The sequence below is a fragment of the Coptis chinensis genome, chromosome 9, assembly GCF_015680905.1.
Source record: "Coptis chinensis isolate HL-2020 chromosome 9, ASM1568090v1, whole genome shotgun sequence".
Classification (NCBI taxonomy): Eukaryota; Viridiplantae; Streptophyta; class Magnoliopsida; order Ranunculales; family Ranunculaceae; genus Coptis; species Coptis chinensis.
In genome coordinates this window covers 25,655,845-25,679,568 of record NC_141464.1, presented here as the reverse complement: position 1 = coordinate 25,679,568, position 23,724 = coordinate 25,655,845, and the positions used below count along the sequence as shown (strand labels likewise).

General features: G+C 36.9%; 1 protein-coding gene and 1 pseudogene across 1 annotated transcript; both read right to left on the bottom strand.

Annotated features, from left to right (window-relative positions):
* Positions 1-4,995: 4,995 nt before the first annotated feature.
* On the bottom strand, positions 4,996-9,121 carry LOC147475334 (uncharacterized). Its single transcript, XM_086584887.1, has 5 exons — positions 9,045-9,121; positions 7,335-7,709; positions 7,169-7,258; positions 6,842-7,000; positions 4,996-5,256 (listed from the first exon to the last, which is right to left on the bottom strand). Exons 2-3 carry the CDS (start codon positions 7,662-7,664, stop codon positions 7,250-7,252), a joined length of 339 nt encoding a protein of 112 aa, XP_086441013.1. The 5' UTR covers positions 7,665-7,709; positions 9,045-9,121; the 3' UTR covers positions 4,996-5,256; positions 6,842-7,000; positions 7,169-7,249.
* Positions 9,122-19,200: 10,079 nt separating this feature from the next.
* On the bottom strand, positions 19,201-21,346 carry LOC147475333 (heat shock protein 90-2-like; annotated as a pseudogene).
* Between the last annotated feature and the right edge of the window lie 2,378 nt (positions 21,347-23,724).

Sequence of the window (23,724 nt, the reverse complement as noted above, 5' to 3'; positions counted from 1 at the left end):
TGCCGATATGCTTTGCGCGCTCCCCCCCACGGGAGTTCTTCCGAGGACAGCGTTGTTGTGAGCCTGGCGTCGTCGCCAGAAGACGCAGGGAAACGACCCATCAGGAGCTCAGGAGCCACCTCTTGAGCATGTGCCCTCCGCTACCAGTAGCGACGTGTTTAGGAATTCTATAGATTGATATTTGATGTTGTTATTTATTATTGTTGTTATTTATTTTTAATGTAAGTTTTAAATTTCGTAGATTTGAATTTTGTAGTGAAATGTACTTTGAATGAAAAAATTAATATAATGTGGTTATTTTCATTGTGCGTGGTTGTTTCATATTGATCCCACCTTCCCAAATTGTTTGGGGGTGGTATTATTTATTCCTGCATGATTTTTATATGACCCTCATTTTTTAGAAGTTATTTCGGAGTTAGGGTGAGAATATTGCCGATATGGGCATATCTATGAATAAATATTGGGTAGGATGAAATTTTGATAAGTTAGGTAGTTTTATCCTAAATTCAACCTAAAAGATACTAGGGTTGTTTTTAGAATCAAGAATATGAGTTGTTTCCGTTTTCGGGTTTGAAAATTTTAGTATTTCTGGAAATTACCGTAAAAGCTTTTTGGCAACTTCTCGATTCGTTTTAGCAATTTAAAACCTATAAAAACTTCATTCATTCTACACTCACAACCCACACTACACCTAACTTCCATCTCTCACCTTTCACTCCCACGTTTCCCGTTGATTTTCACCATTTTCACAAATCAGCACCTCGGAGCGCACCTGTGCCCCTGTGGAGCGCACCTGCGCCCTAGCCTTTGTCAGAAATTTTACACTGAGCGCACCTATGCCCAAAACACTGTAAATCCAAAAACACCCGAGCGCACCTGCGCCCAAGCGGAGCGCACCTACGCCCTGACCTCCGTAAACCATAAATTTCCAGTTTTATGCGGGTTGTTCCCGGATCAGTTGCAGCTGTTCCAGAGGGTCGTTTTGAGATGACATCTCCTACAATAATACCGAAACAGTCTTTCGAAGATTTGTTCCAAAGCACTACTTATGGTGCTTGGTTTCGCGAGGTGATCACATACGTAGGCTGGGAACCGCTTATGGTAAGACCTGATGAACTTTATTCTCCAACACTTGCAGCTTATTTTTATGACAATTGTATTTTCTTTGAAGACCGGATGGTGTTCTCCATCAACATTAATGATGAACTAATGGAAATTACCAGGTTCTTGCTAGCATTTGTTCTTGGACTTGCTATGCCTGCTGAAATACAAGACCCATGGTACTATTGGGTAGATAATATGCATGTCTACACTTATGAGTTTTTACATGAGTCGTATGGGGCAGGCATTTTCCATATCGAGGACCAAGGGGAATATAACGTCGCCTTTGGTAGCCTGTCCATGAACATAGGAACTGTTATGTTTTGGATCATGCTATACATTTTAGGGGAATGGGGTTTTTCTTCTGTGAATGATGCCACTTGCAGCGTCTTCCTTGCTTTAGCCACAGGACGTATGTGCCATGACCTTCCCAAAACCTTAATGTCTAGTTTAGCACGAGCCCATAGCATGAGGCATAAGTACCTTCTTATGCCTGTTCTAATTTCCCGTATTATGCTATGTTTCTTCCCTATTTTTTGTACACGTTTCACGGATTGGATTGCGGTCGACACTGTGTGACCAACCAATAGTACTATTCGATCTTTCCGTGTAATGACTTGGCAAGGGTGGAGGATACAACCCCATCAGGTTGCACCCTACACCCCGTTAGACCAAGTGGTGCTTAATAGGTTAGCAATAATAGATGATAAATGGCGGGAAGCCTGGCAAATTATCATAGCATGGCAGGACGCGAAAGAACCTTACTTCTTTATAGAAGAAGAGAATGAGGAGGATGAAGAATAAAAGCGGGAGATAAGGTCAGTTTTTAATTCCAGTTAGTGTATGCTTATGTCCCAAGCAATTTTATTCTTGTTAACCCCATAATGGGTGGAACTCTTACAAAGTTGCGTCAGTTTTCTTTTCTATAGTAGTATGTATAACCTGGTTTTGCAGATGTTCTAGAATTTCACGCGTTTCCATGATATTTTTCCTACCCTATCTATTTAAATACTTTGAGGACAAAACATATTTCTTGTTTGGGGGTGGGCATAGAAACACGTGTAATTAAGGCATCTGTTAGGATATAGATATGTATAATACACACTTGTTTTCTAGTAAATTTCAAAAAAAAAATCAAAAAAATAAATAAAAAAGTTTATGCTTTTAATAATCTAGAAGTCTCATGTAGTGTTGCATTAGAATAGTCTTTAAAAACTTAGGTTAATATGTAGGTAATAATTCTTGCATCTATCTATAAATATATTACATGAGTATCTATGATTGTTAATGATAAGTTTTCGAACTCTAGGCTAGAGTACTTATTCTACAAATCCTATGAGAATATAGCCTAAAGCCTTATATGAAGCCGAAACATTTGAGAAATGACACAAAGGGAGAAGTAAAATCCGGATAGAGAAATCACACGTCCACTTGCTTGATCACTAAACCATATCCTAAGCGAGAATTTAGGCCCTCTTTGGATCGATATAGCTAGAAATTCAAACCTATGAATTATTTTCCTCTAGTCTCCCCTCTGAGCCTTTCTTTAGCCTTTCATAAACCACAAATCTTTTACCCTGTTACAGAAACAAAACAAAAAAAAAATATCAACCTACCTAATTTAGAATAAGTCTGAGAATAGAATGAGGAAGAAAGAAGAAGAGAAAAACATGTGTAAACAAAAATTAGTTAGTTGCTTCAGAAAATAAAGAAAAGAAGTTTCCATCCAAAGAAAAGAAAAATAAAAATAGAAATAAAATAAAAACTCCAAAAAATAGAATAAAACTAGTCAAAAGCCAAAGAAAAAGAAAAAAAAATGTGGCTAAGGATGGAAACAAAGTGTAAAAGCAAAAGTAAATAACAAGGGTTTCTCTAGTCACATAATATGAAGACTCGATTATCTCAGACTTGTCTTTTTTGAATATCCATTTCCTTCCTTCTTAAACCATCTCCTAATCCCCGCAACACCTAATAAAGACCTTGAGCTCAATTGGGAATATGTTAGTGTGATAATAAGTGGCAGATGTGTTGATCGACTCCAGCTTCTTTGTGTATCATTGAGATTGTAAGGTAACACTACACCAAAACAGGCTATTTGCAACGGCAAAAAACCGTTGCGAATAATTTTCGCAACGCTTTTTAAGCGTTGCAAATAGGGCTTCGGTAAAGTGTTGGAAATATTTGCAACGGTTAAAAAGCGTTGCAAATGAAATTTTGCAACGGTTATTAACCGTTGCAGAGTGCCAATTACTAACGGTAAAAAAGCGTTGCAAAAGAAATTTTCCAACGGTTATTAACCGTTGCAGAGTGACTATTACTAACGGTTAAAAAGCGTTGCAAAAGAAATTTTCCAACGGTTATTAACCGTTGCAGAGAGTGACTATTACTAACGGTTAAAAGCGTTGCATAGTTTGATTTGTAACGATTCGATGATGCTTTAATATTTATTTTTGCTTTGCAGCGGTTTAAAACCGTTACTAATGTGTTGATATTGTAAAAAAAATTATTTTTATTTTTTTTCTTGCCCTAAACCGCACCTCACGGTTTCATATAGAAACAAGAAAAAAATACCAATGCTTTTTCATACCATTTGACAAGTAAAATAAACACAAGCAAGCGCTGAAAAAAACATATAATATTCATTGAATCATATATATAACTTCAAAAGAGTTTTGAGGGTTACAAATTCAGATTTACTAAGAGTTACAAATTTCTATACGATTTTCCAAGCAATTCCAAATCTTCAAAATGCAATAACAAGCATTAGTGACAATGACTTCACTCAATATAAATCCTAGTGCCGCTCCATAAAGCCCATCTAATTCCAAAAAAATCACAAAACAAATAATGAACTTAGAAAAACAATCATACTAATTAAATTCATACAATCAAAAACACCCTAGTTCTCAAGCCACTTTATAAACAAATCAAGAGAGAAGGACACAAAAGCAAATAGATTCCTATATCAACGACTCATTGTATATTTAGAACATACCACTTTTTACCTTCAAACATAACTTGAGCACTACTTGTGAGACAGAACTTAGATTGACTTGTATGTAGGCTTTTCTCAAGTAAAATTCGGTTTGAGCATCGAGCAGGATAAGATTTAGCATAACGGGGGAGAAGAGAAGTTCCATCGCTAACAACGCGATTTTCTGTGTGCAAATAAATGCAATTCATTCAAATATGTCAATAAATATAGATACACATGAAACTAATAAACTCTAAATTGTCTTCTAAATAAAATCAGAGTCATGCAGGAAAAGTGATGGTGGAGACAATATTCATGATTAATCTAATGGATAACTAGAATAAAGCAAAAGTTTGTCGGGAACATTGTTTTGACTACTATCAAATCACCACTGAAGATAACGGAGATGCCATGAGAACTTTATTGTGACTACCAGGCTACAAAGACTCATTCAAACTTGGCCTTCAAGCAATCAATTTGGGCTAACAGCTAACGTTGTAACACCTATACAAAGACATGACAACACCCTAATCCCCTCAAATACCAAATGTTGGACAAAACCAAAAGTTGCTTTGCTTAACACCAATTATCAAACAAGAGTTCATTTTATGTCTTTTGGCCAACGCAACAAAACCATCAAAGTACACTTTGTCTTTCATTTCCCCCAGTCCAAAATTTTGAAGCAGGGGCTAATTAGTTAATCACTGTCACCATGTCATCCGTAGTCGGCACTAACCAATCCTTTGGAAAACTGGAGTTCTTTCAGTAACTTCTGAGAATTAGAGAGACTTGCGAGGCCACCGCCCCACCTCCACCACTCTCTAAAGTTTTCAAATTGCATATCAAAGATGTTCCAACTTACAGGGACTAGTCACTTCTCACCGATCAGAATTGGAGAAGCCAAAAAAAAAGAACTCATTTTGATCCATTCTTGCTAATAAAGAGCTAAAATCTAGCACCCCCGAACTGATTTTAAGATAGAAATGAAATTTTCTTGAATGAAAACATACTACAAGCGATATTATGCACTAAGTTCACTGAAAAAAAACATACTAAAAACTCACTAAACTAAAACTATAAAGAAAGAAACATGCATGTGGAAAGACTAGTAAAGTAGCATACCTATGATGCTTGCTTTGCTCAAAGAGAGCGGGAATGTGTAGCCTTTAAAGCTGGTGAGACTTGAGAGAGAGACAATAATGCAAAGGTTTTGGAAAGAAAAAGAAAACGTGTTATTAACTTATTATTGTAAAAAAATTTTTTTTTTTTTTGGGAGAAAAGTATTGCTGACATATATATAAGTTATTAGTTGACGGAGCTATCTCAGATATCTCTAGTAAGGAGACGGGATGGGTTTTATAGTTATAGTTCTATTTCTAGGAAGGAAGAGACTATCGGGAAGCTCACTCTCGGCCGGACCCTACAGGCAAGTAGCAAGAAAGAGCACAGGAACTATATCAATCTTCGCTTGCCTTGCTTGGGGCTTGGTGGGATTCCTCGCTATCAATCAATAGAAGAAAGGAGCAAAGGAAAGGACGGAATCGACCATAAAAGCAACTACTGAGCTACCGCGAAAGCCGTATAGTGTTAGCGCATCCGTTTTCTTGTTGAGTGAAAACCTTGTTTCATCAAATTGCACCTATATAAGATGGACGTAACTACACTCAACAAGCAAGGGGACTACAAAAGGCTAGTTTGGAACCACACAAGAAGCATGTTCTGGCCCCCTATCGATAAATGGAAGGAGCACACTTACGTTTTTATATTTTTGGTCGAGGAATAGCGAGATTTCACAGCGGCGGATAAGAAGGTCGGGGTTATAGATTTCAGCCTTTTGAGGCCAGTTTTCTGCGATCCGCAGGGAATGTGGTTTGACCACTTTCTTTCAACATTCGTACTACTTTCTTTCTGCGATTCGATCTATTTCACTTGGCCAGCCCTACCCGAACTCGGGAATTAAGGAAGCTAAGCTGCACTGTAAACCCAGTAGTGTAGGGAAAGAATGGTACGGAAGGAACACGAAAGGGGATTTCTTCGCGAAGGAAGGATAATCGGAATGTACCATCGAGAAAGTAGACTCGAATAAGTGTCGAGTTGGAGCAGCCTTTATAGAGGCGGCACCGTAGTGCGCTTGTCATCTGTTCACGAAGTTTGAAGGGTGGGTCGGATCGCCGGGGCTTGAATTCCGTGTAGTCAAGCAAGCTCAAGTAGGAGCAACTAGGCTAACTCCGCCGTCAAGCGGCAACTATGGCGTGATGTTCTGTTTGATGTTTGGTAAGTTAAGGGTTTCAATTGGAGAAAGTCTCGGCGAGACCGGGTCGAAGTTAGAATGCTTTGAATGTAATGAAATCCAGATTGGGAATTTGCCACCTTACGGGGTTGAGCGGTTATTTATCCCTTTATCAAACCGGAAATCAAGCTTGAACCCACTTATCTTAATCTCAAGAGAAGGAAGTCAGTAATTGATCCCGAACCTACCTACCATAGCTACATCCAACTACAAAGAAGAAAGCTGGGAGTCCTTATACCACTAACAAGTAAAGTAAAGGAAGTCAAGATACATCTACAAAGCAAGAAAGAGATTCTATCCTACATTCGACTAGCTACCATAGCGACGGGACAAAGAGATAGCTCGATCTAATCTATTCTTTGCTGTCCTATCTCTTCTAACCTTGAACAAACCTTGGTTGAGAGCCATAAGAGGAAGCTAAATAAGGCCACATCGGTTTAAGCTCTTCAAAGTGAGGTGCTGAAAAGTTTGTATACCTGAAGCACTAATTTCAACTTTTTCTTCAGAAGCGTAATCTGGAGTCGACTCAATAGAGGTGCTCGACTCAATGCTTCCACTTTGACTGTCAACTGAATCAGCTCGTTTCAAAAATAGTTGAAAGACATTCAATGGGCCATTTAACTTCAACTTGAAACCTGAAAACCCCCAACAAAAATCAAGCAAATCCCAATGCCTTAGGTATCAAATATATAAACACACGTTGCACCTTCCCTTCTACTTTTAGTCTTTTATTTTACTAAATGATATAAAATGTTCTAGGAAGATTAGTTTTGAATTGACAATGAGACAAGATTTAGTAGTACCTTTTCTTGTAAATGAACTATAATAAGCAATGGCAGCAATAAGAATCACAGCTGAAACTCCAGCTCCCCTTAACAAAAAGCTCAAAAAACCTGCAAAAAAAAACAATCCATTTAACAAAATTTCAAAAACTCGTTCTCCAAAACAAAAAACAAAAACCCCCTTTACCTCTCCGAGAAGAAGTGAATCCAGAAAGGCAACTGGAGACTCTTGCACTGGTGTTACTACTTGCACTGCTAGTCCTAGTGCTCCTGCTAGAACTCTGATTACTCGGAGCACTAGTGCTCCTGCCACACCAGATCTCCCTCTTACATCATGGTCACGGCTTCTCCCTACCATCCGCTGCCTCATCAAAGCTGAGAAAGCTTCCATTACCCTCGACCTCATTGAGTTCTTGCACAAATTCTCCACTGCAATATGGGCATTCTGTGTCCCGACCACAAAGTCGGATAGGGCCGCCGCACTGTAACACCAATGTGTGTTTCCATTATTTGACATCCTTTCCCTCTCTCCTTCCACCTGCAATCCCCTTTTAACTGTAAACTGCAGAAAGATAATTCGAAAATAAAGAGTATCACGGAGCTATATGTATGTCTGAAGGTGCGGGAAAAATGGAGTTTTATGGTTTGCACATGATGAATGGGCATTCCGCATGAGGCTTTTCACTTGGTTTTCTATAACAATGCAAAGACATCTGCATTCAAATTTTAATCTTTAAGACAAATATACACTTAAACATAAAAGTATATTGTTGTCACTCTTGTAGGATATGTCGTTCTACAATTTGTATAGAAATCAGTTCAAATATTGATACGTTAACGTGTGCTTAATGAGTCTAAGAACCCAATTATAAACGGCACCAACAACTAGAAGTTTCTTCAAATTGGTGTAATTAGACAATCAACATCTCTACTTAATATAAACCCTCCATCGAAATGAATGGACTCTACAGTAAAGTTAGTTCAATCTCTAGTAGTAAGGATCTGGCCTTACTACCATGCAAACATGTATCTCCACCTTCAAGTGCAGCAGGTAAGCAATATTTTTCATGTATACGTAGAAAATTAATCATGGACAAACATAGAATTGAATTTTTATTTTAACCACGAGTATTGTTTCCTGAAAGACACAAGACAAGAACTCTATGAACATGCAAAGAAGAGCAGCCCGACCTAAAAAAAAAAATCTGAAGCCAATTTTCTTTCCTTTCGCTTGGAGATACAAACGACAAGCAATATCCCATCTACATGGAAGGTAACATTTTACTCTCACAATGGCTGGTAAAATGTTTCCCACTAGCTATGGGTGCATTTATGAAACAAATTAACTTTCTAATCTAACTCTAATCATAGATTATCATTTTCTAAAGACCCTTTCTCCACATAAGCACTTAAGAGTAAGCTTCTTACAAACTCTTCTACATGCCAAAAAAATTTCAGGTCCAACACTCTACACACGCGGTGTACAACGGTGATTGATTTGGACAAACAAACAATATCCATTTTTCAGGGGAATACAGAATGGAGCAGTTTCTCATGTGTTTCCGGTTTGAAAGAAGTTTGAGATGTCACAATAGAAGCTCTCACCTCGTCAGTCCAAAATTAAAGTTGCCTTATGTGATGTATTCTAGCCCAACATGGATCTTCTACTTATTGGCGCAAAGTCTTTTGGTTTCATCATGCACCTTACTGCTGCAACCTACTTAAACCCTAGCATCCACAACACTTGTCCATAAACTTTTAATTTAACAGTAGCACAAATAAAACGAACACTGTTACTCTCAAAGTACATGTTAGGGAATAATTTCGTAACTTGTACTTTCCAAGTCTGTAAGTAAAACTTTAATAGGTGTTTGGAGAGAGAAAGAGAGTGTCTTACAATCTCGGCCAAGTAGTGTGGACATGAAACAATTTCGAACCAGTCGCCATGAGGAATTACATACCCATCAGTTTGTTCTTTGTTGTTCCCTTGTAACCCGCTCAAGAAGATAGAAATTCTTGGAAATGACTATTGAAGTTAAAATGCAACTCTTAACTGCAAAAACAAAAATGACGAACAACTCCCGCTTTGAAACATAAACATAAGCGCTCAACAGTCCGGCTTTATGTCAGTATGCTATAAATTCGAGAAAAAAAGAAACAACCATTACATACAACCACCATTTGTGAAAGGAAAGCAAGAAATAATAAGAAAGTGAGACAATGATACCAATAAGACAGCAGAGATCGCGTAATTTAATAAAAAAAAGAAACCACATAATAATTAGGTCATCAATAACTTCATTTCAGTATCTGCATAGGCTCAAACTACTTGAGATATAACAAGGCAGTGGAAACTGTTACCTACGTCACACTAAATAAAACTTGAAGCAAAAAGCCAGCATAGTAATATAGTATGCTGCCTAACTCTTTCATTCGACAAATGATACGCCGGTCCCTTTCTAAAACACTTAACAACCAAATTGGCCTTCCTGATTTATAAAGCCATCATCATTTGCATACCCCTTGTATTTCAAGCTTAATAAGAATGAATAAGTCAACATAGACAAGGAGTCTTACTCATCCACATATGTTCTCAATCATTTCAGTAAGCCACTTCAACTGCAACAGCAAACCCCATTGAGCCAAAAAGAGCATTTTTCACTCCCACATGCACGTAAATAATAACTCTTTTTTTTGGTACGATGTGAATAACAACTCAATGAGTCAATTCAAACCCAAGGAAGAGAAAGATCCATTTAGTGAAAATGACATCATCAGTAGTGAAATCAATAGCCAAAGAAAAATGAGTTTGTTTTTGAGTTTTTGACAGTTCTAGTCTTCTAGACATGTCAAGAGACGAAAAATAGTAACTATTATTTTATTTATAACTTAAATTCACATCTTATGTGCTAAAAATAAGGTTAACATTTTTCTGAGGAAGACCTGCTTGGTGAGGAAACAGTCTTCACAATAGTTACAACTTAACCTTGGTCTCGACTAATCTCCATACGGGCTCCATGAGTGTCTCCTTCAACGAATCATATACACGTGACCTTAAAAGTTAAAACATATAATAAAAATGCGGGGCATGCTTTCTTTTCTTATAACAAAAGATAGCCTACCCAATATTCATGGGCAAGATACTGCCGCTATGGCGATTGACCCAATAATAATAATAATAATAAGTAAAAATAATAATGGTAATCTAATTAAATATGCAGGCCAAGGAAATCAGACCACTGAAGAATATGATAATAACGGGATGCGAAACCTACAAGAATCGCGATGGCAACCGTGGCCGATGAATCCAACCCGGATGCATATGGCGCACCAATCCATCGGAGCCATCCAAGCTTTGTGAGAGGATTCACATATCCAAACCAATCAAACTAAAAATTGGCATTTTCTCTCGTCCTTTTATGAACTCAAAGCAACACAATGAGCAGCAAAATTAACCACCTCGGGCTAACAACTGCTGCAAAGAGACAAATGGAGTCAGCGTGTAGAAACTAGCCGAGGAAAAACAACATGATTCGTTAACACTTAAGCATGCACAACTTCATTAAAAGGTAAAAGATAGGACATAGAGTGAAGAAAGGTATCGATTAGTTTCCTATTCTAAAACACTAACACTAATCATATGCCAAAAGTTTTAGTATCATTTTTCTGCAGCAGAGCATATTAAAGGTAAATAACATCAAGCAGTCTGACTAAGTGACTAGTACCAATCCACTATCAACCCAATGTAAGGTGAGATATATTTAATCTGGTCTGCAGCAGAGCATATTAAAAGTAAATAAAATCAAGCAGTCCGACTAGTACCAATTCATTATCAACCCAATGTAAGGTGAGATATATTTAATTTGGTCTGAAGAAAATTGAATAAGAATGTCTACAACCGGATTACAACCACATGTGTGACCTATTCTCCTCCGTGGAAACCATTTGATTGTACCTAATTTTACATCTCACTTTGTTGAGGAGGAATGTGATGGGGAATTGATCTACTTTCCCAAGGAAAAGTTCTTAATCAGAATCTCCAACAAACTAAGACTCTTCATGTGTTTTCCGCTCACTTAAATGTTTAATGTTCTGAAAGGCAGCTTGTGTGATACATCATCAAGAGCTCTCTACCTCTCCAAGATCTTTGCAATAACCCTCAATACAAGAAAATATCTTGATGACGTTATATCCTTATCTCCAATTTTCTTTGTTAGCAAGTATATAAGGTTTTTCTTCAAGAAAACAAAAAAGTATTTTTCTAGCAAAAAGATAAATGGACACCCCATACTTGTCATGCACGGATTCCACTGCACAAATAATAATATCATCGCCAACATTATATGCAGATGAAGTTCAAGATAGCACTTTTTTGAGCTTGAAAGTTTGGTATGGTCATAAAAAATTTCTTAACAGTTTAACAGAAAACATTACATGACAAATACATTTGTATATTGAGATTAATAGAATTAAGGTCCCGCACGTATAAATGATTATAACAGGTAAACAATCAAAATTAGTGCAGTGGGAGCTTAATTTTTTCTAACAGAGCACTTGAAGGGACAAGTTTTTCATGAATTATAATTACGTACCAATTAGTGCATTGTATAACTTATAAATGCTTGCTCCAACACATCGGCAAAAATAAAAATCGTACCTTTGAAGCAAGAAAATTTGGAGCAGCATCAATCCAGGCAAAATTTAAATAGTATTAACTCAAGTGAGTGAGAGAGACAAACAAATGAAGTAGGCCGACACGCAGAGAAATCAAGAACCCCGGGTCGTAAACCGAGAACGGATCTTAATTAGTATACAGTGATAAATACAAAACCAACAAGAATTGTCAAATGGTAGGAAATGAATACAGAATCATACCTCGATATAGGAAACCCCCAACCTCAGTCGAGCAACATAAATCAACCCCATCAAAATCTTAGTTAGGCGGTAACTAAAAGCATCTGAGAGTAGTGTTTCTGAAGTAGGAGGAGCTCCGAATCTAAACTCCGCATGAAACAAAGATGAAAGGGTCTCTAAACTAAGATGAGGTGGATTATCACTGATATAACTAATATGATGAAGGGTGGCAGCAAAAATCTGGATTTCATGTGCAGGCTTAGTATCGCCAGTTTACAACACTTTAAGATTCGGAGCAGATATAGTAAGAGCACTGTTATTGTCCCAATAACAATTACTCATGAAGATATCTTCTACCAGTGGAGAAGTTAAAGTACCGGAAGTGAGAGAGAGGGAGGAGACCTAAGAATATAGCGGCGGTGAGAGAGAGAGGAGAGAGAATAAAGTTAAGGTTATGTTTTATATTTAGACCGAAATAATAGAGCGCGATATTTTTGGTTTCGCTATTTCGCAAAATTTTCAAATTTTGTATTTGTAACACTTCTCAAACGGTTTTAAGCGTTAGAAATTAATTCCAGAAATTCATCCGAATTAAAGTAACACTTTACAACATTACCAACGCTTTATATAGCGTTGGCAATTTTCTAACGGTAAAACCGTTTGCAAAGCAAAAAAGGTGCGTGTTGCAAATATCCTATTATGGTGTAGTGTAAAGTGTGCCCACTGTGCACTGGAGTAGCGAAACTTGAGTGGAAAAATCAGAGTGTTGTATCTTGACTATTATTGTGAGAACCTACTTAAGGACGCTTATTCGAAGTTTGAAACGGACCTGTTAATGCATTTCATAGTATTACTCATTGTATAAATGTTTATTCGTAGATGATCGATTATTATGCATATATTAACTTAGGTTTCGACTTGATATTTCTGTATGCGTTACTAGTGAGATGTATAGATAATTGGGAGCATGAATAAGGAAACAATAGTTTTATTTTTTAGTCGTTGTAGTATAGATGAAGCTAGAACTCGTCCACTAGGGAATTCCTAGTGGTTTAAGGCTTTATTGCATATGGTAAATGCAATCGCACTCAGCGAAACAAGAGTAGTCAGAACTCCATTTTTGGTCACTTATTCTAATTTCTCATATTTGCTTGAGGACAAGCAAAATGCTGTTTGGGGGTGGTTTGATAAGAGCCCAAAACTGTAGTTTTAACTCCTTAACAATCATAATTTTAGACCAATTATGTGAGTAATAATTAAGAGTTAATACTGATTACGTGTTTTTATGCGTTTCAGGCTTCAAAGTCAATTATGTGCAAAAATGTGCCACTTTGATGAGATAAAGGAGCAATGGTTGGTTGCTAAGGAGTTATGTGATTAAAGGCCGAGATTCAAGAAGACAAAGCCTTTGTAAAGCCTACTCAGACCTTGAAAAGTCAAAGTCCACGCGGCGTAAACAAGGCACAAAGTCGATTAGAACTTCCAAGACCGTATCTTTGGACGCAGACCTTGGAATTGGGCCTACCTTATGTTAAAACGACCGGCTCGGGAAGAGCTTTCCAATGGTCCAAGCTTTGGCCCAATCAGAGGAGCAAAAGTGGACTAAAAGTCTGTTGAAGCCGAATCGGTGAAGAGCCCTTTTTGATTTGAAGAAATTGGTTTTGGGCCCGATTTTCCGGCCCAAAACATGGCTCCAAGCCCATGCACGATTTTAGATCTGATTTCCTCCTTATCAACAAAGAAGACTTAACTCTTAAGATATCTAGTAGCTTAGGATAGAAAGTAGCCATTAGAATAGCTTCTAGATCTAGTTTTAATGGTTTTTAATTAAGTTTAGTTTCATTTCATTCCTTGGTTTAGATTAAACCTTTAAAATATTGTTATTGCTTGATTAGATAAATAAAGTAGTTTATTATTGATCAAATTCGATTTTGTTATTTAAATTTGTTAGATCTAATTTCATTTATTGTTTGTTATTCATTTCGTAGTTATTGATTTCGGGTTTGATTATTGTTTAGTTAAAATTCATAAAGTTTGAATTTTTATATTATGTCGTATTCAATTTCATATCGAAAATGATTGCGTAATAATTATCGGCTAAACCTCCATTAGAGGGGGTTGAGAAGCCTTGATGAAAGCTTGATTCCAATTATCGTAGGGTCGTCGTAATTTCTATTCCACTCTAGAAACGATTAATTCACCATGAGAATGGGTTTAATCGTTCACATGCTAGTTATGAATTTGTAGAAGTGCCATGTGTAATTAGGGATTAGGAAGAACCAATTGTTCTGCGTAGCAGTTCAATTCGGAATACGACGATTCGTCGTTAGTAAGTTAAGTTGAGTTAAGGTGGAATCAATCCCCCCTAATTCCTTATCATAGAATCAACGCAGCATTCCGTAGTTAATTAGTTGTATCTTGTGGGTAGTCGCATCGTAGTTTATAATTCGTAAATCTCTCATTAGACTTTAGTTAAGATTGATTAGACTTAGAAAACATTACATGTGAAAGAACTAGGAGTGGAACGAATCATCAACTCCACTATATCTCAATAGGATTGAGAGTAAAAATCTTTGATAAATTAGGCATGAAGTTAGTTTTAGTTTTAGTTTTACTTTCGTTTAGAGTTTCATCTAATTTTTGGGCTAATTTATTCTTACGGTATCAATATTTTATTTCCTACTCTCACATATAGATTCATGCAATACATATATAGTGTAAGGATTCGTTCCACTCTTAACTCTCAGGACTTAAACAAATTCAATTGAACAAACACAAAAAACAATGGTGAGAGTAATGTGTTATGTGAAATTTCTATTCTACGATTATACTACGGATTCAATTTAAACTAACAAGATACAATAATTCAACTATAGAAATACTACGTTTATTCTATGATAAGGAATTAGGGGGGATTTGATTCCACCTTAACTCAACTTAACTTGCTAACGCATTTAATCGTCAGAAGTAATTGAATCGCTTCGCATGAGGAACAATTGGTTCTTCCTAATCCCTAATTACACATGGCATTTGTACCAATTATAACTAGCATGTGAACGATTAAACACATTCTCATGGTGACTAATCATTTCTAGAGTGGAAAGGAATTACAACTATTCTACGTTAACACAAATCAAGCTTTCATCAAGGCTTCGCAACCCCCTCTAATAGAGGTTTAGCCGAGAATCATTCCGCAATCATTTCCATATGAATCTAAACTAAATATAATATCAAGATTCCAACTTTACTAATTTAACAAACAATAATTGAAATCTAATTAATAATTAAGAAATGATATCAACAAGAATTTAAACTAGATCTATAAATGTAATGACAAAAAACGAATTGAATAATAATAAACTATTTTATTAATCTAATCAAATGAATAACAATAATGTAATACTGAAATTGAATAAGAATTAACTAATGAATTAATGTAAAACTAAATCTAGATCTAAATTATTCTAATCTAACCCTAGCTACCATTACAAGGAACTAGTTTTCTAAATAAAACTAGATAACTTAAGAACTAAGCTTTTCTTTCTTTTTATATGTTTCAGATCCAAAATCGTGCATGGGCTTGGAGCCATGTTTTGGGCCAGAGAATCAGGCCCAAAACCTAATTCTTTCAATCCAAAAAGGCCTATTCAGCTAGAGTTGGCTTTTCGTCCACTTCTACTCCTCTTATTAAATCAAGGCTTAGACCATTGGAAAGCTCTTTCTGAGCCGGTCATTTTGACGTAAGGTAGGCCCAATTCGAGGTCTGAGTCCAAAGATATGGTCTTCGGAAGTTCTGCTGACTTTGTGCATTGTTTCTGCCCGCGTGGACTTTGACTTTCCATCTTTTGACCGGGCTTTACAGAGGCTTTGTCTTCTTGAAAATTGGCCTTTAATCATAGAACTCCTTAGCAACCGACCTTTGCTCCTTTATCTCGCTCAAGTGGCACATTTATGCACATAATGGATTTTGAAGCCTAAAATGCATAAAAGCACGTAATCAGTATTAACTCTTACTTATTATTCACATAATTGGTCTAAAAGTACGATTGTTAAGGGGTTAAAACTACAGTTTTGGGCTCTTATCATATAACAATGGGCACTTACGTGTATTGTACATTGCTTTAAATCATCAATGAGTGAGATTCATTTGTGAATCAACAAACTTGATGGATTATGTCACACCCCGAATTTCGACAGAATTTGGAAAAACAGTATTTGTTCCCGACTCTTCGATCTTCGAGGTGTGACGCACTCTCAACTCCCAAAAACCCATAAACAGTTTAAATATGCGGATAATTAAAAACCAATAAAATTTTCAATTAAACAAAAGTCATCTTCATTACAAAAATTCACAAATAAGATTAGGTTACAAATGTCTTTTTGATAACTCTTTATTTAAAATTACAAATGAAAATACAAATAACATTCACTACAACAGAAAAGACATTTAAAATCACTCCATAAGTGATATCAAAAATATACGACGTCACTTTTGCAAGTGATGTAACTGGTGGCGACGTGAAAAGTCAGGGTTTTCCACATCACTTTTTAAACGATGTCCATAAGTGATGTTACTTCACATCACTTTTTAATTGATGTCCACAAGTGATGTTATAACTTTGCATCACTTTTTAATCGATGTTCACAAGTGATGTTATAACGTTACATCACTTTTAATCGATGTCCACAAGTGATGTTATAACGTTTAACATCACTTTTAAGTGAAATCAATAAGGCCGATTAACATCACTTAGGAAGTGACGTCTCATTCAGATTCTAAATTACTTGTAAAGTGATGTGGAATAACTCTATACATCACTTTAAAAGTGATGTCCCATTTATCAAAATAATTAAAAAAAAAAATAAATAAAATAATAAAAAAAAAATAAAATAAAATTGCCAATATCATCCCAATATAATACCATTTTCCTAGTCATTTATCATCAAATAAAGATTAAACGTATCTTAAAATCACATTCATCACACAAATATCATCTCCAATTACAAATATTACACTAAATACAAAAAATTGTAACGAGCCAACATAAACCAACAAAATCTAATCTGTAGATCTAACCGAGCCAAAGAGAACACAATCACCCAACCAAGAACCTATCACACCGACTTGATGCAATCAATTTAATCTAAGAACCTATCACGACCCTAACCAACCACTCTTTTTTTTTTTTCTACAAGACGTAAACATTGTACTAGAAAATCAATGCAGACTTGTACTCATGCAAGAATAGTTTGACAATGTCTGGATCTTCATGAGAAGCAAGATAGGCTATACAAGGAACAAAACCAGGCAGTCAGATAATGTACTTGATAGCATAACAAGTTTTCCTGCATCCATCTTACACAAACAAAACCCTTGGAGAGTCACCAAGAGAAATATTCTTCAAAGCACGTCTAGAGATATTAGCATGGTCAAAGATGTAAGGCTCAATACTCCTATTATTTTCAACCTAGAACATGTGATGCGTTAAATGAAGCGAGGAAGACCAAATGAATAGAGAATAAGAACAATAAAAGCAAATACTATTTTGATTTAACATATATTTATATTTGAAGATGTCATCTTGGCTAAGAAATTCAGCTTTCATTTCGAAGCAAGAAGTTTCGATGAAAGAGCCGACAAAGATGAACAACATCGGATTTGCAACCTCCATCATATCCATGATCTCCCCATCTCCGGAAGAGTAAGCACCTTTGCGATGAATTCCTAAAAATTATCAAGTAGTAGTTAGAACTAATGAGTATGATTCCGCATTGTAACTTATTCCGGCTTTTGTAAGATCGACAAAGATGTACTTTGTTTTGATGAGAAATCAATATGGATCTACCTATTTTAGCAAAGGTAACTTTCTATGCAAGAGAGGGTGAACCAGTCTTTGTCGCGTCGACGAGTCTCGGAGTCCAAGCTTGGTTAAGTTTTCTTGAGAGGAGAGTGAAGAGCGCCAAAGCTGACAAAGAAGTAACCAAAGATGTAGAAAGTGCCTTAACAGTGAAAGTGACTTCGTTAGGACTCTAAATATACTAACACAACTTCACACAATAGGCTCTCAATGCCCCCATCAAGTAAAATGTATCATACCGGTCCTCGTATGCCAAAGCGTAACACGGACACAAAAGCCAATCCAAGAAGGCATTCAGAGAGATAGCACCCATGCTGATCAGAAAAGGCTGTTTTCCATCTCCTAAAGCATAAAACACCATGACTAACAACTCTCGGACGATGTAGAATGGGGAGCCAATATCATCTGTTTTATACACAAAAAGTTTCATGATGTAGAAATTTTTAGTGGATTTAGTTCATTCATCTGTTTGGCAAGAATCAACTTGAAACAATTCAGTTTATGAAGAATAAACTACCCAGAGAAACAGATATATCTGATTGCCTCGGTCATTGGTATGCAACTATACAACCTGTTAGAATTCTAAGAGGAAGGCCCAGTCCGCCCCGAGGGAGATGTTCCACAATGCTAGTAAATATATATGGGTTTGACAAAAACTCTATTAAATCTCAAGTAATCGTTACAGCTCTGACTTTATCCAAGCTGGAGTCAGATAGAAGACTTTTGAGTCCATGTAAAAATTCTGGGTTCAAAACCAGTGATTTGTTTTCTTTGAAAGTCACGACTAAGTTAAGCATAAGCTTCGGCCAAGACTTGTCCCGCCTCCCAACTATATAACACATATATACCCATCACAATGTGCTTTGTTTTAACATATTATGTATTTCGACAATATCAATAAAAGGGTAATAGACAAGACATACCGATTAAATTCATCCGAATCATGCCAAGTAGAAAAAGCATGTCACTTTGAGTGAGATCGGAATCAAGACAAATAGGTGCAATTTGTAGTCCCTTAAGATAGATGGAATTGGTCTCTCAAATATATTTGGAAATATGAACTCGTCTTCCTTCTACTTTGCATCATAAAGAAAAGTTTGATTAATGAAAAAAAATTAAAAACTCTTATTTGGTCTACGAAAATCAGCAGTGGGGACATGGGGCTAGGTTAAATAGAGGGAAGATCAAAGCTTTTGAGAAGGGCTTACCCTCCATCTAGATGTTCCTTGAAAATTTGGTCAAATGCCCGACAAAGTTCCAAGATAGTATATAAATGAGCCTGCAAGGTAAAGTTGTAGCAAATTTGGTTATGAACTTGAACTCTCATAGATATAAGATAGATTTTAGACAAACACTGTATACTAGCATATAAAATTGTCAGAGTAGCAAAATAACCATCCAAAACCTACAACCGACATGATGAAACAACTTACAGACCATCCAAAATCACTACCATTGAGACTATTGTTTCAAGTTTCAACACTCAACATAAATAAAAACACTACCAAATACCCCAAATATACTAAATGTCAAGTACTAAAATGAGATAGGTGAAGACTTAATCAACTTCCTCCATCTTGCTTCCCTCGGCATCAACATCCTCCAATGGTGGCATGTCGTTGTCGACTTTCAAGATGATCAAGACTGCCCTCGTCAATGCTCGGACCCAACTTTAGCATCCCGTGAATCTGTTGTCGAAAGTATTGGGCTCATCAAGATCGAACCCGAAGTGAGAAGCGGCAGTTTCAAACAAAGAATGAACCAAATCTTTAACCGACTTGTCATTCTTATCAAAGATCGACCCTCTTCCTCGGCTCTTCCATGATAGAATTTTCAGGGTTGATCTCCATGGTCTTCTTGCTATACATGTAGCCAGCCATGCTTGAATCCCCTGAGAGCCGAGCCTTCATGATCCTCTCCATGTTAGCTGTCCAGCCATACTCACCGATCCACCAAACAGCGGGGAGAATCCACAACATGGTCGAGACAATCACCTTCTCGACCTTGTCACCTAGAACATCCTTGATCACCTTGCAGAGACCCTCAAACTTTTCCTTTAGTTCCTCTTTCTTCTTTTTCTCGTCCTCACTCTCATCTAGCTTTCGGACCTTCCTTTGTGGCAGAGACAAGCTTTTTGCCTTCAAATTCCTTTAAACCGACCCACAAAGATACTCATCAATAGCATCAACCATGTACAAGACCTCAATACCCTTCTTCTTGAGCTTCTTAAGGAAAGGAGAGTTCTCCACAGCCTTCTTGCTTTCACCGGTGATGTAATAGATGTCATTCGGCCTTCCTTCATCCTAGTCACATAATCCTTCAAACTAGTCAACTCATCACCACTCTTGGTCGAAAGTGATACGAGCAATTCAGCAAGCTTGGTTACGTTTCGTAGTCCTCATGGATGCCAAGTTTCGTGTTCTTGGAGAAAGCCTCATAGAACTTGTTGTAAGCCTCATAGAACTCTCATAGATATAGCTAGATCTAAGAACTCAAAACTCTATTATTATACTGAGATAACTAGATCAGTGAACACAAAAGTCACTACAAGACAAACATGAGATAACATTGTTCATACCCCGCGTCAAGAGCAATAGGGCACGCCAAGGTGGTCCATCTCAGATTCAAGTTCATCAATGGTTTTGTTAATCAAGGATGTGATATTTGGTATCGTGCCCTAATAACTGCCTCCAAGTCGCGCAAAACATAAAAGTACAAAATGAGTTTCCATATTCATGATACCATCCAAGTGTATCATATCCTTTCTCTGTGAGAACCATATAATCGATAAAGGGAAACAAAACTTATTAGTATCTTACCTTTGTGAAGTTTTTGCGAGATATTCTGGACCCATTTTACTTGCTAAGTGTAATGCATTATCGGGACTACTTGCAAAGTATCAAAGCTCCCTACGCCGTGCAGCAATCATGTCCACATTTCTATTGATATCGGCCTGAGAACGATTCACAACTCCTACCCAAGGATGTTGCAGCCTATATGCTCTTCCTTCAAGAACCTTTTTGGTTTCACCAATAAAACAAACAAATACATATGTTTCTTAGTCAATCCAACAAAGTAGAAGCACCCCAAGCAAGGTAATAGGAGAGGAGCAAAATAAGCTAAAAACAAATATGAATACAGCAAGTGTTGTATCTTTAATCAAAGATATATTAAAATCCAAGAGATAATGAAATTATTCTTCACCAGTAACTTCAACAAATCTGAAGTGTTGGGAGAAACTTCACCAGTAACTTCAACAAATATGAAGTGCTGGGAGAAAGAATTTTAGTGAAAAATTCAAAATATGACCAAAAGAGTTCTACTTTGTGCAGTTAATGGACGTTCACAATGAAAAGGATCTTAATACTTACATCAACAACATTTGTTCCCTTGTCCATCAAATCTAGCTTTGTCAACACAGCAAAAGTCCTTTCACTGAACAGATTTGAGAAAGTATATTCACAATTTCAAAATAGTACATTGACATTGTGGTAAAGATTACAAACAACTTGTATAAAAACAAAGACCGCATTACACATTTGCAACTTGTATAATGAGTCTCCATTCACATTTGAGATATATCACATGCGGTGTGTCCGTCCGTGCGTGCTTTCGACATGGACACGTAGATCATGATCGACACGGATGATACATGGACGGATAATTTTTAAAGTAATGTCTAGGTAAAATAGCTCTTACCATATCAATCAAAATAAAAGAGGGCTCACTAAAACAAGCTCGAACCTTAGAAATTTCAGCAGAAAAAAGTGTTCATAAGAGAGTATTCTATCACAACCCTACGACCACAAAACACACGGTAGCAACAACTCCATATTTTCTTTTTCTTTTTTCTCTAAGCACATTAAGATGGTCATTACCAAGGCTTCAGCCATGGTGAACCAAGATGACATCAACGTATCACCAAAGAAATTAGTAGAAGATTAACAGGAGAAAGCAGATTCGAGAACAACGGATCATGCCGACAAAATCCCATGATAATTGTAAACCAACATCAATCAAAACATGTTGCCAAGGTGGCAAGGTGTGCAGACTTTAGACCACAAGAAGCAGCAAAAAGACAAAACCACGGCACCAAAACCATCGAGAAATATAACCCTAATAGGTGACCGAGAAAATTGTGATCACCAATCGGTTGCGGATTTGTCTACGCTTAATGACCGAGAAAACATGAATCCCCAACCAGTAACCCTAGGACACCGATACCAAGTTAAAATCTACATAGGGTAAATAGTTACATGGGACTCGCTCTGCTAATATATGAGAGTAGACATACTACAATTATTACCTACTCAATGTGGGACTAAAACCTGCACTATATCATACTACTCCTATTCCTCAACAACGACAATAGTCAAGCGCATCTTCATGCCATCGATCCAACTCAAAGATTCTCCATTCATCAACAAAACCTGTACTTGTAAGCATCAAAAATATTCTCTATCGTATGGTCTTTTAAACGCATTAAAATTTGCCGGAAACCGGTAGATCAAAGTTAGGTGGTGGTGGTGCATTCTTGGGGCGGGGCGCAATGATGATGATGAGCCTTAGGGTTCAGGGGTGGTGGGACTGTTCGGGGAGAATCGGTTGTCTATGCTAAGAGTCTAGGTGGGGTTTTCTTTTGAGTGTATCCGGGTTTCCGCCTTTTGTTTTAGCAGCTTGCTAATGTCTACATAATTGATGTAATATTCTAGGTTATATGACTTATATCAATAAATTTATCTTTTATGAAACGAAAAGAAAATAAATAATATTATAGGGCTTGGAGCAGTAGGCATTCTTAGCATAAATGTAATTACGTGCCTACCTTTAAGATGAACCAGTCCACCATGAATACCGGAGCATCGCTCAAGGTCAAGATTTCTCAAGCTCGATAGGTTTCCCAAGGCACGATACCTCGAAAGCAGTGATGGCATTGTTCTTTTAAAGGACAAAGAAGTCAAATTTGACAAACACGAAAACATAAGATCACTTGTCACACTTCATATTCAGAGAAGTTTCCACTTCCAAGTGCCCAGAAATCCAAAACAATAAAATTGTTATTACAAAGATATTTTCAAAACAAGAAAAGTTGCAAGTGGAGCAAACTAAAGCAGCAGAAAATTTGTCAAAAATTGTTGAGAACCAACTCAAATGTTATCATTTTAGCATGAAAATCATTCACCTATTACATGCTTACCTTGGCATTGGAAACTTCAATATAGGACCTAAAGTTGCATTTACACATCATTTACCCTCATTTGTTAATCCACCATTTTATATAATCTTCTCAAAAAAAAATGCAACCCACGCTTATATATAATTTGCCACTCGTTTTTTTATATAGATTAGTCAAAATTAAGTAGGAGGTACATTTCGGACCAAGACAACAAATCTTGCACCATTTCCTTAAGCTAGGAGCCTAATGAAGCTCAAATGGATTGGTGGTTAATTTGCACCCCATCTATGCTAAGGCACCATCAAAGCATTGAAACCCATATTTTTCGAACACCAACATCACCACCTTGCCTCGCCTCTCACTAGTAGCTTCCCACAGTCCTAGCACGAGAACTTGACACAGCAAAGATAGTGCCTATAAATCAGATTTTTTTTTTTTATTTATTTTGGTGGTGGTGGGGGCGGTGGGGGAGCACATTTTTCTATTGAAAAAGGACCCGGCCCTATAACCTTTAAACCCCATCGTGTGTTTTTTTCCAATCAAAATCTGATGGTTAACCGGTCAAAAGCAGGGGCCTAAGGTGTTTTGTTTAGGGGTCGGGCTTTGCCTTATGCTTTTTAAAAGCATACAATCCCTAATATGTTGTTCGGTTTCACAACCCGGGACCCCTTTCCCGATTTTTCAGATAT

Coding starts and splice junctions, on each gene's coding strand:
- LOC147475334 (XM_086584887.1), bottom strand. CDS start 7,664: ATGTCAAATAATGGAAACACACATTGGTGTTACAGTGCGGCGGCCCTA.